Source organism: Mustela putorius, unplaced genomic scaffold (genome assembly GCF_011764305.1).
Source record: "Mustela putorius furo isolate JIRA1106 unplaced genomic scaffold, ASM1176430v1.1 tig00000596_pilon_pilon_pilon, whole genome shotgun sequence".
Classification (NCBI taxonomy): Eukaryota; Metazoa; Chordata; class Mammalia; order Carnivora; family Mustelidae; genus Mustela; species Mustela putorius.
The window spans coordinates 10,047,185-10,061,046 of NW_025421428.1; the positions used below are offsets into that span (position 1 = coordinate 10,047,185).

A 13,862-nucleotide genomic window follows, 5' to 3' on the forward strand; every position below is an offset into this window, starting at 1 on the left:
CATCCAGACAACTCCCCCAGTCCTGGTGGTTCTACCTCCTGAATACCTCTCAGATGCGTCCACTTCCTTCCTGCGGCTGCTGCCTGGCCACAGCTCTGGCCGGATTACTGCCACTCCTCTGGCTTCCAGCTTCCTCCTCCTCCCGCCCCCCACCCACCCATCCAGCCTGAGCAAAGCCAATCACGTGACTCCCCGGTTAAAAACCCTTGCCTCCCCATCACCCTCAAGGAGCCGACTTAGAGACTTCCCTTGTCCATCTGGCCCCTGCCCACTTCTCCAGGTTCCTCCTCCTTCTGGCACCTTTCGCTGCTCTTCTCTCTCTCTCTCTCACTTTTCCTCTGCCTGGATCACTCTTGTCTCCTTACCTGTGCTCCTCTCCTTCTGCCCTTTCTGCTGATAAGTCACTTCTTGCAGGTGTTCTTTGAGCCACAGCTGCTGGGTGTTAGGAGCCCCCTTCTGCCCTTGTAGCGAAGCGCCCAGAGTCCCCCCAGCCTCCCCCTTATCTCATTACATTGTAATTGTCTGTTTCACATCTGCCCCTGCCCCCACATTAACTGTTAACTTGGAGGTAAAGTCTGTGTTTTCCAGACACACTGCTTGGAGCCAGTCACAACGTGGTCTGTTTGTGAGATTAGGTCTCTCCCAATAGAGTGGGGATATGTGGGGCCTTCGAGGGTCCCAATACGTGGAAGACAGGAAAGCGTTGCCCTAGGAAGATGTGACAGCAGGCTGCCTAAGTGCAGAGGGGAGCAGCTTGGAGCCCATAAATATTCCTAATTTGCTGACATGGCTGAGATCCAGTCGTGCTTGTGGAAGGAGCACTGGATGAAGAGTCCACATCTTGGTGCTCCCGTGGGTCTGCTGGGTGACCTGGCAAGTTTGACTTGAATGGGTCCCAGTCCATCCCCTTCCAAATGAGATGTGAAAGACCTGCCCAGCTGATGCCTCCCTGTGATAAAGCTGGGCAGCCAGGGTTCTAAATCTGGCTTTGGCTGACTGTGTGATCTCACTGGGCAAGTGACATAACTTGTGCTTCCTTCTTCTGTAAGATGGGCTCCTGTAAGATGGGCTCAAGAGAATCCCTCTGTTAGGCTTGCTGTACGGCTTAAATAGATGTGAAACACTCAAGACATCAAATGGCTCAAAATCAGAGCTCTTGATGGCTCGTAAATTTCTTCCCACTTGTGAGCAGTAAAATATGGATGAGACCTCCTGGTCACCTTCTGTTTAGCTCCTTGGGAGAATCGACAGGACCGGGATGGATAAGAAGATAGAACCATGGCTCCTCCAGGGTGGTTCATCTAAATCCAGATGACAGCTCATGCCCCTCCCTGGACACCCATCAGGCAGGCACATCAGCTCTCAAAACAGAAGTTGTGAATAATGCCATTTGACAGATCAGGAAAAGGAGGCTCAGAGAGGTAGACGGGATAGGTTTTGAAGGCCATCCTTGCTAACATTTCCTGGTCATCTTGGGACACTGTGGTGTTGTAGAGAATTCCCACATCTTTCTTCCAATCTTTAAGTTGCGGGGCTCTCCTCCCTCAAAGAAAGCTTGGGGGGAGAGGAGAGAGGTCAAGGAGAGAAAGCAGAGCTCATGGTGTTGGATTCGGGGAGACCACGGTGACTAATTCAGCAGGGGTGAATTATCTCTTGGCGTGTCCATGCCACTCCCTTGTTTACTGAAAATCTTGCCCTTTTGCTTTCTCTTTCTCTTCCACTTCCTAGTGTGGGCTCCCTGCATTCATCTTGAGAAATGTTGTGGGAAAGGTCAGGAAGAGGAGCGGATTGCTTCTAAGGGCTGGGATGGTTGGAGAAGAGACTTGGAGCCCTGGCGGATGTGTGGGATATTCAGGTAGATCAGACGCTTAGGAAATGCTCTGGGTCACTGGTACTCACAACCTGTGAGTAGGCTTTGTCTGAAAACAGCAGCCCTCAGCACAGTGTTTTTCAGACCATTTCATCTCATTAATGGGTCACAAAATCAATTTAGTGGAGTGCAACCTGCATTTAAAGAAAATAAAATAGAGTAGAAAATTAAGAGGCACATCACACTTAGTAAGGGTAGTATTATTTTGTGTCTAGGTGTCTACTGAGTCCTGATGTCAAATGTCATGTCAAAAAGTGGAAAAACGATCTTTGAGCAGGGGCCTTATTATCTGCTGGTCTGCCACCCACATCAGAAAAAGTTGGATTTAGCTGCGAGATGAGGATATTAATACTTGCTTTGTATTTTATGTGGATTAAATGAGAAAACACCTATAGTTTATCACAGCCTGTGACCCAGGGTGCATTCTTCAGCAGTGCACTAGAGCCTTGTGTTTTAACTCAGAATTGTTCAGTGACATCACAGTGGTGGCAGGAAATTGGCCAGGAGAGTACTGATACACCATGGAAATCAGCAAATGCTACAAATCAGGGGTTTTGGTGTGTGTATGTGTTTTTTCCCTTCTGGGAAACAGTTGTCAAACATTGACCAACTTATCACTGGTACTAATAATTCTTCCTTTAAGAAGCCTGTCCAACTGAGACAGGTGCGGGATTGAGGTGGGCTCGGTCCCAGGGAGCGAATTCAGGCTTTTTGTGGTCCACCTTTTGGGGCTATGGAAGAGGGAGTAGAACAGTGGTGCATTTGCATTATCTGAAAAATATTATATATTAGAGAGAGAGAAAGCAAGAGAGGGGAAAAGGTTAGAGGGAGAAGCAGATTGATGGGAGGAGCTGGGAGCCAGGTGCAGGACTCCATCCCAGGACTTCGAAATCATAACCTGAGCCAAAGGCAGACGCTTAACCGACTGAGCCACTCAGGCACCCTGAAAAAGATTATTTAAACAGACATGTCTTGGCGGCTGAAGCAGGTCTTGTAGGTCCCTTCTCTGACGTGGTGAAATGAATTTAACACCATCTACGCCGTCGGACAGTTGTGCGCCTCAATGAGATCCACTCCTATTGCTGTCTCCTAGCCTACTGTTTCTCCTAAGCGTTAGGCATGGAGTTGGGCAGAAAAGGCGCGGATAAATGTGGTATCTCCCTGCCTTCAAAGGACTTACAGTTTGGCATCAATCACACACCGTTCCCCCTTGTCAGCCTTTTTTTTTTTTTTTTTTTGAATTACATAATTTCACAACAGAAATAGGCACAGAGAGGGAAGGTGACCTGCCCAAGTGCGCACAGCCTTCGGGGCAGAGCTTGGACGAGAAGTCAGGAAAAGGCCTTGTAAGTGGACTGGACACCTTCGGGGTTTGCAGAGAAGCTTGAGTGAATCCCAAGGGCAGCTTCCCCACCTGGAAAATAGGATGGAGATGCCGTCTTCCTTCACCCACCGAGAGTGATGCCCCAGCAGGGTCCCAGGGCGCCGAGCCCGGGGTGCGTGTATTTCTGGGCCCCGGTGTGAAGCTAGGCTACAACAAGGCCTGCACTTCTGGGGGGCTGTAACACCCCACTCCCCCGCGCCCCGCGCCACCCGGCGGAGAAGGGAAGCCGCTCCGCCACCACGTGATACGCCCGCCGGGGGGCCTGCGCGCAGCCCGGCGAGGCCCCGCCTCTCGGGCCGCCGCGCGCCCGTAGCGCGCAAATGTCCCGGGTCGGGCTGGAGAAGGGGAAAGCGGGGGAGGGGAGCGCGGCGCGGGGGGCCGGCCCCGTACGTCGCGGCGTTCCTTCCTCCCGCCTCTCGGCCGGGCCCTGTGTCTCCTCGCCGCGGCTCCGCCCCCTCGTCCCGGAGCTCCAGCCAATGGCGGGGCGGCGCGAGCCTCTCCGGCCGGGGGCGGGGCGTGCGCGCGGGGCCTGGCGCGCCTGCGCCCTGCCGCCCGCCCCTCGCCGTGAGGAGGAGGTGGTGGAGGAGGCGGCTCGGGGAGAGCGAGCAGCGAGCTGGACCGCGGAGCGTGAGTGAGGGAGCCGAGCCGCCTGCCTGCCCGCCCGCCGCCGCCTCCCCTCCGTAAGCAGGAGCCCGGGCCGGGGCCCGGCACGCCGCCCCAGCCCCTCCCTCGCCGTCAGGCCGCGAGGGCAGCGCGCGCGAGCCAGGGGGAGGGAGAGCGAGCGAGCGAGCGAGCGCCGGGAGGAGGCGGCCGGACCGAGCGAGCGCCCGCGCGTGTGGCGTGAGGGGAAGCCGCTGCCCGCCCCCTTCGCCTTCCCTTCTCTCCCCCTCCCCGCTCCCCCCCCGACCGCGGAGCAGCACCATGTCGGCGCCGGCGGCCAAAGTCAGTAAAAAGGAGCTCAACTCCAACCACGACGGGGCCGACGAGACCTCAGGTGAGGAGCAGGCGAGGCGGGGGCCGGCCCGCGCCGCCATCTTCGCCGCCCGCCCGGCCCGGAGGCCGCCGGCGGGGCCCGGGGCGCGCGGGGGGCGCTGGGCGGACGGGCCGGCGCGCGCCTCGGCGCCCTTTTTTGTGCGCGCGGGGCCGGGGCCAGGGTGGCGCCGCGGCGGCGGACGGCGCTGCGAGGCGGGGGCGCTGCGGCCTGCTCGGCGCGGGCGGAGGAGACCCCCCCCTCCTCTCCCCCCTCCCTCGCTCTCCTCCCCCTCCCTCCCTCCCGAGAAGCCTCTCTTTATTGTGCTCCGCCATGATGCCTCGCTCCCATCAGCCGCCGCCGCCGCCACATGGTGCGGCCGGACGCGGCCCCGCGGCCGGGCCTCCGCACGGCTCCCGCTTCTCGTCCGGCTTGCGGGCGGCGCCCCCGCACCCGCACCCGGAGGCCGGCCCCGACGCGGCCCTCCGCCTGGAGCTGGGGCGGGGTGGGGGCGCGGGGGAGCACGCGGCCGGCCGCGCACCGGGCCTGGGCCGCCCGGGAGGATGCTCTCGCCGGCCCCGGGCACACTTCCCACGTGGGGTGGCCACCCCGTCGCGGCAGAGCGCTGTGAAACCTGGCCCGGCGGCCAGCGTGTCGGAGGGGCTTTACAATGGCTCTCAGCAAACCTCCCAGCCTTGGCCGTAAAGGCTTTCTCGGCAGGGGGGCTGCAAAACCCGGGATGGTTACCGGAAATGAACCGCGCGATCGGGCCCCTTCACGCCCACTTAGCTTTGTAGGTTCTGCAGTCTTCGCCGGACAAAAGGGCGCCTCTTCCATAGCACACCCCTTTTCCTCCCCTGCCTTCTGTGGCTCACAGTTCTCAGCCTTCATGCTGGCTCCCTCTGAAGTGTGCTCCAGAATCGTGTGGGGCCGCATCTGAGATAAGCCCGCCTGAAACTGGGTTGGGGAGGGGAGAGAAAGGTCAGGGTGGAATCCCAAGGTTCCTAGTCTAAGAAGGTAAAGTCCAGTGTTTACGATGGTCGGGTAGATTCAAGGGCCTTACCTGTCAGGCGTGTCTGATGTCTTAATTGTAATCGATGCGGAGCGGTATTTTCAACTTTGTGTAAGAAGTGATTCTACCAGTAAGATAGGTGGTGTCCCCATTTTCCTTATGGTCTTGGGTTAGTTTCCGTATTGGCGGTAACAGCTGGCATCATTTCTGTTAGCAGGTATATAATGTGATAAGAAACAGTAAGAATTTTTGAATAAGGCTTATTCCTTATGTTTCATAATAGAAACTTTGGTAACTGGTCTTGTTCTTGGAAGGGAAGTCTTGAAAAAGTGCTGCAGATATTTTGAGTAGCCTAGCAGATTGCATTTGTGAATAGTCTTTTAATTAAAAAGCAATTTGTCAGCTACAGGCATGAACACGTGGAGAGCATGCCGTGTTGTAGTAGGCAGTTTGTTTTTGCAAAACTGCTTTATTGATATGTCACATCACAGACTCTGTTGACCTCAGGAAAACTAATTTTATGTTTTAAGTGGTATTGAGTCCTGTATACATATATATATATATATATTTTTTTTTTTTTTTTGCAGAAAAAGAACAGCAAGAAGCAATTGAACATATTGATGAAGTACAAAATGAAATAGACAGGTAAAGTTTTTTGTAGTTTACTTTGCAGAAGTTTTCTGAGATGCCACTTACAGTCTGGTAATCATTGAAACTATGGTCAAATAAATCTGTATCCACTGCCTAAGTGGAAAAGGTTATAATTTGGTTGGAAATATTTTGAAAGTTCGGAGTTAGTTTCCTGTGAAATACTTTTATGTGGACCGAAAAGTTTTTGAAGAAAGTACATTGACCTCCTAAAGCCTGGGTTTGCTTTCAAAGGCTACAAGTTGTCTGAATTGCAGTGCCTGGACTTCTGATAGTTCAGTATTATGGCATCAGTGTTGCTCCCACTTGGGTTATAACTTTGTTACTTTACTGGCAACTTTTTTTTTTTTTTTTTTGTAAACAGTCTGCTTGAGATTGAAACAGTTGAAGTTAGACTGGAGATAGAGTTGGTGATGTAAATATACAATGTTACCAAAGTGCTCAGTTTGGGCACTTTGAGAACTGTTAATTATTGAGAATGTGTGTTGGTGAAGCCCCTCAAATTGCCATCTTTGTTTTGACTTGTGTCTCTAACTACAAAAATATAGGTGTAGGTGTACATAAGTACTTTGTATTCTTCTAAAGCTAATAAGTAAATATTTTGGAGTTTCAGCAGTTTTTGTGTTTGTCAGTAACCATCATCGTCACCATGGTTTTTTCATTTGCTTCAGACTTAATGAACAAGCCAGTGAGGAGATTTTGAAAGTAGAACAGAAATATAACAAACTCCGCCAACCATTTTTTCAGAAGAGGTCGGAATTGATCGCCAAAATCCCCAATTTTTGGGTAACAACATTTGTCAACCATCCACAAGGTATGTTGTATCAGAACATTTATTCTAGGGTATGGGATGTCTGCTTGTTAGAGTGGAGGGACTTGGCTGGAGAGCTTAGTTGAACATGTTGGTTTTACAAAGATTAAAACACTTGAGAGGGGAGGCTTCCTTTTAATGCTTTCTCTATTTTAGAAGAGACCATTGTGATTTGAGATTCTCTTTAATTACTTGGTAAAAGATAGTGACGGCTCTGACACTGATCTGTCTGGTTTGCATTTAATGGATTTATGAAATCAAAGGTGATCCTTTGGAAAATTTTTAAAGGCATCACTTGAATTGTTTGTTAATGTTTGTTTAATACTCATTTGACCTATAATTTGGTCACCTAGTGTCTGCACTGCTTGGGGAGGAGGATGAAGAGGCGCTGCATTATTTGACAAGAGTTGAAGTGACAGAATTTGAAGATATTAAATCAGGTTACAGAATAGATTTTGTAAGTATCAGTAACTCTTCTTATTGGCCAGTGTGGAAATGAATTGGAGCTTTGGTTTGAAGACCTGTTTGTATTGATTTCCAGTTCTTCCATCTTTTATTATAGTATTTTGATGAAAACCCTTACTTCGAAAATAAAGTTCTCTCCAAAGAATTTCATCTGAATGAGAGTGGTGATCCATCTTCAAAGTCCACTGAAATCAAATGGAAATCTGGAAAGGTATTTGAGGAATTGTTGGGTGAAGGTATCATTTCGTGTATTTTGGTTTAGTTAAACCACTTAACCAATACTGCTGCTTTGGTAATGTGTGTGATACAAGTCCTTAATATAAAAAAAGAAAGAAAGAAAGAAAAAATATCTAGTGTGTTAAAGCCAAATACCATGGCTTGGAGCTGTTGTTACAAATTCTAGTGCAAGTCTTTAAAGAAATGGGCTGCATTGTTTTGATTTTCATATTGGTGGTTGAGCTTTTTCAAATAAATGGCTTGCTACTTCCCAAGCTGCATTTATGTCTGCGTCTAAGTGGTAAACCCATTTAAAATTTTTTTTAAAGATTTTGTTTATATCAGAGAGGGAGAAGCACACTCCTTGCTGAGCTGAGAGCCCTATTCGGGGTTCAGTTCCAGGGTGCTGAGCCACCCAGACGTGCCTCCCCCTTCCCATGTTAAGTTATTCTACTGTGTTATGGTAGTGGTTGTCAAACTGGACCTAATTTTGTTAAAAAGCCAAATTTATATGGTACCTTTTCAGGAAAAGCGTCTATAAACTTAACAAGTTTTTGCAGACCAGAATTCTAGGATTTATTTAACTGCTATTTGTTTCATAATTTGTTTTAGATAGCAAGTGTAGATAACATATAAGTATTACTCGCAAAAACCCCCCCCCCCACTTTTGGGTTAAAATCTTCATTTATAGGGAATTTAGGTGTTGTGGAGAACCTGTCTCAAAAGTTCTTCTATCTTCATTTAGGATTTGACGAAACGTTCAAGTCAAACACAGAATAAAGCCAGCAGGAAGAGACAGCATGAGGAACCAGAGAGCTTCTTCACCTGGTTTACTGACCATTCTGATGCAGGTGCAGATGAGTTAGGAGAAGTCATCAAAGATGATATTTGGCCAAATCCATTACAGTACTACTTGGTGAGTTGAGAATGTGCCTTTTTTCAAAGTTGTATTTGTCTCCTTTGTTTGAAAATTAGTTCCTCAGGTAACTCTTGGTTTTTTTAAGGTTCCCGATATGGATGACGAAGAAGGGGAAGGAGAAGAGGATGATGATGATGATGAAGAAGAAGAAGGATTGGAAGATATTGATGAAGAAGGAGATGAGGATGAAGGTGAAGAAGATGAAGATGATGATGAGGGGGAGGAAGGAGAGGTAAAAGAAAGTTTGGTTAAGTCCAAAAAACGATCATCTCAGAATTTACCTTGTTACTTTGTGGGTTTAAATGTGTTATATCATAGAACTGGCCAATTGATCATGGGAGGATTTGTAGGTGAGATCAGCTATTTTGTTGTCTGGGATGGAAGGAGATTTTAATAAGGTCCTTGTCTCCGTGATGTAACTATAACTAGTTCTGCCTTTGTGGTTAGTACTCCGTCCTGTCCTTCCCTGGCCAGTACTTAATGAAGTTGATACGGATAGTGCAGCTGGTCAGATTCTGAGAAATCTAAGTAACAGATTCACATGTTTTGGGCAAACTAAAAGTGCAATTGAGATAGATGGGTTTTTGTTTGTATTATTTGGTGTGAAAGAGGTGAGTGATTTTAGTGAGTGCTGAAAGGTTAACTGATTTATCTGAAACCACATCACTGTGTTTTTCAGTTGAGATTTGATGATAAAGACTGATTCGTAGGTTTGTAAAATTAACGAGTACCGGTAATGTGGCAGTAGGTTCTGTGGAAGTCCGTAAGTGAGTGTGTGAATGTTGAGAAATGACTTAGAATTAACCCTGAAGATTGACTGCCCACTTTTTTTCTTACAGGAGGATGAAGGGGAAGATGACTAATGGAACACTGATGGATTCCAACCTTCCTTTTTTAATTTTCTTCAGTCCCTGGGAGCAAGTTGCCGTCTTTTTTTTTCCTTTTTCTTTTTCTTTTCTCCTCTTGTGCTCATTTGCCCTGTTTTTTGAAGTCTCCTTTTTCTCTCCCTTTATACCATGGTTCTCAGCTTATTTTGGGGGGAAATACCTTGAGCAGAATACAGTGGGAAAAGAATCTCTACCCCTTTTTGTTCCAAATTCATTTTTGTCCCTTCCTGTCTCAACAAAAACAAAAACTTTATGGAATCAACACCACCGTGCTCTGTGGGAAAAAAGAAAAACCTTCTGCTCCCTTAGCTCTGCTGGAAGCTGGAGGGTGCTAGGCCCCTGTGTAGTAGTGCATAGAATTCTAGCTTTTTTCCTCCTTTCTCTGTATATTGGGCTCAGAGATTACACTGTGTCTCTATGTGAATATGGACAGTTAGCATTTACCAACATGTACCTGTCTACTTTCTCTTGTTTAAAAAAAAGAAAAAAAAAAACTTAAAAAAATGGGGTTATAGAAGGTCAGCAAAGGGTGGGTTTGAGATGTTTGGGTGGGTTAAGTGGGCATTTTGACAACATGGCTTCTCCTTTGGCATGTTTAATTGTGATGTTTAACGGACATCCTTGCAGTTTAAGATGACACTTTTAAAATAAAACTCTCTCCTAATGATGACTTGAGCCCTGCCACTCGATGGGAGAATCAGCAGATCTTGTAGGATCTTATTTGGAATTGACATTCTCTATTGTAATTTTGTTCCTGTTTATTTTTAAAATTTTCTTTTTGTTTCACTGGAAAGGAAAGATGATGCTCAGTTTTAAACGTTAAAAGTGTACAAGTTGCTTTGTTACAATAAAACTAAATGTGTACACAAAGGATTTGATGCTTTTCTCTCAGAACAGGTGTATTTAATATGATTTTCCAAGTTTGACTTGTATAACGTATTGTCAAACTTTGTCACCCTGACTCCGTATTTTTTGATACACACTTTGCAGGGTGACCTCAGGGCTGTGTGGACTGAGAAAGGGATCTGAATCAATGTATTAATGTCTCCAAAGCCAGGAGCCATCGTGGGTACAGTTTGCCGTCAGTTTCTGAAATCTTCCACATCATTCGGGATACCAGATTGCTCAGAACTCAATTCTGATTATGTTGTGCCCTTGATTTGTGTCTCAAATTGGCATTTTTAAAAATGGGCCTTTATTTACCTGGATATAATAATAGTGCCTGCCACCACCATCAGACAGACCTGGTGCTCTAATGCCAAGTTACACACAGGGCAGTTACTGGCGCGTCTTCGTTGGTACTATGAAGTGTGGCCGAGAAGACAGACTCTCAGAGTAAGAAGTCCGTATTGGTGGTAAGAAACTCAGGAGTACTTTTGTCTCAAAGTACTAGCTATTTAGCATATAGCTCTCAAGCGAGGCCTGTCTGTGTGAATCCGGGTAAGATGACAGGCCCTGCTCTGCTAAATGCCGTTAAATGCCATTGTGCATAGGATACCATTTTGGGAAGCTACCTAATGCATAAGCTTTTTAATGCTGTAAATTATAGTAGCTAAAATTAAATGCCACTTAACTTTTTCAGAGATGAATTAATGGACAGCCTGGTCAAATTCAAAGCTTTTTGATGTATAAAACTTTATAAATGGAACTATTCCATCGATAGGCAAAGTGTAATGAAAACCTGTCTAGATGGATAGTATGTAATTTCTGCACAGGTCATGTTTAGTAATACATTACTGTATACCGGTCAGGAATCTTGCTCCAATAAAGGAACATAAAGATTTTTTTTGACTGGGGTCATTCTCCTTGTTTTGTAGAGACATGTTAACTTGCTCTTGGATTGAGATAATAAGGAAGTTCTTCTGTGTGACTTGCATTCATAGTGACTGGGGAAGGGGGGACCGCTCTTCAAATTGTCCAGTATAGCAGAGAGAGCATCTGTACGAAAGGATAGATATAAAGGTCATGGGAAAGAAACTTCTTTTGGAATGTAGTTAGTTCCTGAAGGGATTGAGTATTTTCCTATCAAAGTCTCAACGTTAAAGGATCTCTTGGCTAGCCAAAAAACAAGTAGTCACTTGAATTAATCATTAAGTAAGCCTGTAATATTTGTTTCTCAAACTTACAGCTTACTAAAACGGACACATGGTGAGTTCAGAGCGCTGTCAGGTTATAGGTCACAATATAATCGTAAAATATTCCTTTACTTTTGAGCAGGTGATTTAAGAAAATAGCCCTTAAAAGATAATTTCCTCCCTTGGGGCACTTGGGTGGCTCAGTGGGTTAAAGCCTCTGCCTTCAGCTCAGGTCATGATCTCAGGGTCCTGGGATCGAGCCCCACATAAGGTTCTTTGCTCAGGGGAGAGCCTGCTTTCCCCTCTCTGCCTACTTGTGATCTCTTTCTCTGTCAAATAAATAGAATATTTTTTTAAAAAAGATAATTTCCTCCCAACTATTGAGACCACCTTTGAGACGGCCCCATCTCTGCAAATCTGTGAAGGATCCTAGGCTGTGAGGCAGGCAGGTGGCAATGTTAGTGTACTAGAAAGTGCTACAGAGTAGCAAGGGCACTTTTTGCTCCATTGCAAGAGGGGTTCTCTGGCTGGCCCTTAGGTGTGTATTGGAAAGTGCCAAATGAGTGGCTTAAAACTCCTTTGGCACAAGGACATTTCAAATGAAAAAGGGCAAGTGTTGGCTATTAAGGTACTTTCTTTGGGAAGAGGACATCTTCCAAAGCTCTGCCAGACTCTGCTAAACTCTGAACAGGGGCACAGAGGATAATGTATCTATCTGGTAATGTATCCTTAGGTTTCATTTCAAATCTGAAGGAATATGTTATTTTAGACCATCCGTGCAGTTGAGGGGGTTTCTCCAAGGATTTCTGATTTCTGAAAGATAACCAACCGTTCCCTGACCTCTGTGACAGGCCCTGCAGTTTGACCCAGCTCTGGCTCTAGGATGTAGAGTTGTAAAGGTCCGCAGAGTCCTGTCTCATTAGGTTGCCATTGGTTTTACATCTGGCCTGTTTCTCTTGTGTAAGTTGTCAGGCTGCCAAAAGTTAGATTTTTGACTTGACGGATTTTGGGGGCCTTTTGGGCTTCAGAGGATTCCTAGCCAATTGTGTTTCTGAACTAATTTGGTAATTTTTATCATTCCTGCTTTATAACAACTGGTTTCAGGGTTTCACTTGGTTCTAGAAACATGGGTTTAGGGGCGCCTGGGTGGCTCAGTGGGTTAAGCCACTGCCTTCAGCTCAGGTCATGACCTCAGGGTCCTGGGATCAAGTCCTGCATCGGGCTCTCTGCTCAGCAGGGAGCCTGCTTCCTCCTCTCTCTCTGCCTACTTGTGATCTCTGTCTGTCAAATAAATAAATTAAATCTTTAAAAAAAAAATAGGTTTAGTTTTTCTGACTTCCTGTTAGGTTTTGGTAGGACGTCTCTCTGCCCATTTCAAGAATGGAATTCTGTCACAAAGGGTGAAAACTCTCAGGGTTTCTGGAGATCAAGACAAGTTCTTTAGGAGATAAATGGACAGCCGTTCCAGTTGTTTAAAGAGGACATCTTACCCCTTGGAAACGCCCCCCCCCAGCCCCAGCAGTGACCATTCCCTTTTGAACATGTATCTGTGTTCATGAAGACCTACAAGTGTGATCAGAGCAAGAATAATGAGTGGAGGGTGCTGTGAACTTTATTAGTTGGTGACGTTGCGTACTCCTACTACCGAAGGGAGGCAAATCTAAACAGATGGATTGAAGTTTCCAATACCGGGGAGGAAAAAGTATAGAAAGGAAAACATTTTTAATGTACCCTGCAAGGAAGTTATACATTTATTTTGGGTTGATGTTTATATAGTTTTAACAGCCAATTCGCTGGAGAGTTCAATATCCACTGGATATTGAATGTGAAGTGAACTTCAGTTTTCTCAAGAATTAGTTTCATGAAGTGCCATCAGACAGAATGAAGCTATCTGATCGGACTCCTCCATCAGCCTAGGATTTGGTTTCCTTGTGGGTTTGCCCAGTCTGAGGCTCATGGATTCTGCTACTTCTGACCGCCTTTCCTTTATTGACCAGTTAGGCAGTGAAACACACGACAATGTTGGAAAATCATTTTGAGTTTATTCACATAATTCAGCTTTCTTGGCTGTAAAAGTAGATAAATAATGGGAGAGAGATACCTGCTGAAAAGGAGATTGGGGCGCCTGGATGGCTCAGTTGTTAAGTGTCTGCCTTCAGCTCAGGTGGTGATCCCAGGGTCCTGGGATCGAGCCATGCATCGAGCTCTCTGCTCAGCGGGAAGCCTACTTCTAATTCTCCCACTCCCCCTGTTTGTACCCGCCCCCCTCAAATAAATAAAATCTTAAAAAAGAAAGAAAAGAGGAGCTTAGCTTTCCCTCAATCCTATGACCTACAGTCAGGAACTATAGTCTTTTTTGCTTCTAATTTATCCTTAACATTCAGCTCAGTGCAACTTAATAATAACCCATTTAAAAGAGCCTACTATGTGCTATTGTCTAAGCCCTCGGTAACTCTGATGTGCTCATGTGTAAAAGTGTCTTGACTTGCCTCTATGAAGTGTGGGCATGTTCCCCCCCCCCCCGACTAAAGCGAGTTGCCTTTGCATATGTTGGTGTCATTGGTTAATTTCCCATTGCAGAACAACCCAGGATTGTCCATGGCTT

General features: G+C 46.6%; 1 protein-coding gene across 2 annotated transcripts; it reads left to right on the forward strand.

The window, feature by feature from the left end:
- The first annotated feature begins 3,822 nt into the window (after positions 1–3,822).
- Positions 3,823–10,052, forward strand: SET (SET nuclear proto-oncogene). 2 transcript variants are annotated; one of them, XM_045082549.1, is made up of 8 exons: positions 3,823–4,248; positions 5,824–5,881; positions 6,556–6,698; positions 7,049–7,152; positions 7,258–7,371; positions 8,122–8,292; positions 8,381–8,527; positions 9,135–10,052. In XM_045082549.1, exons 1-8 carry the CDS (start codon positions 4,176–4,178, stop codon positions 9,156–9,158), a joined length of 834 nt encoding a protein of 277 aa, XP_044938484.1. In that variant the 5' UTR covers positions 3,823–4,175; the 3' UTR covers positions 9,159–10,052. The 2 variants fall into 2 exon arrangements, with proteins under 2 accessions (XP_044938484.1, XP_044938485.1); XM_045082550.1 differs by having other exon boundaries at positions 3,824–4,248; positions 8,381–8,486.
- Positions 10,053–13,862: the final 3,810 nt, after the last annotated feature.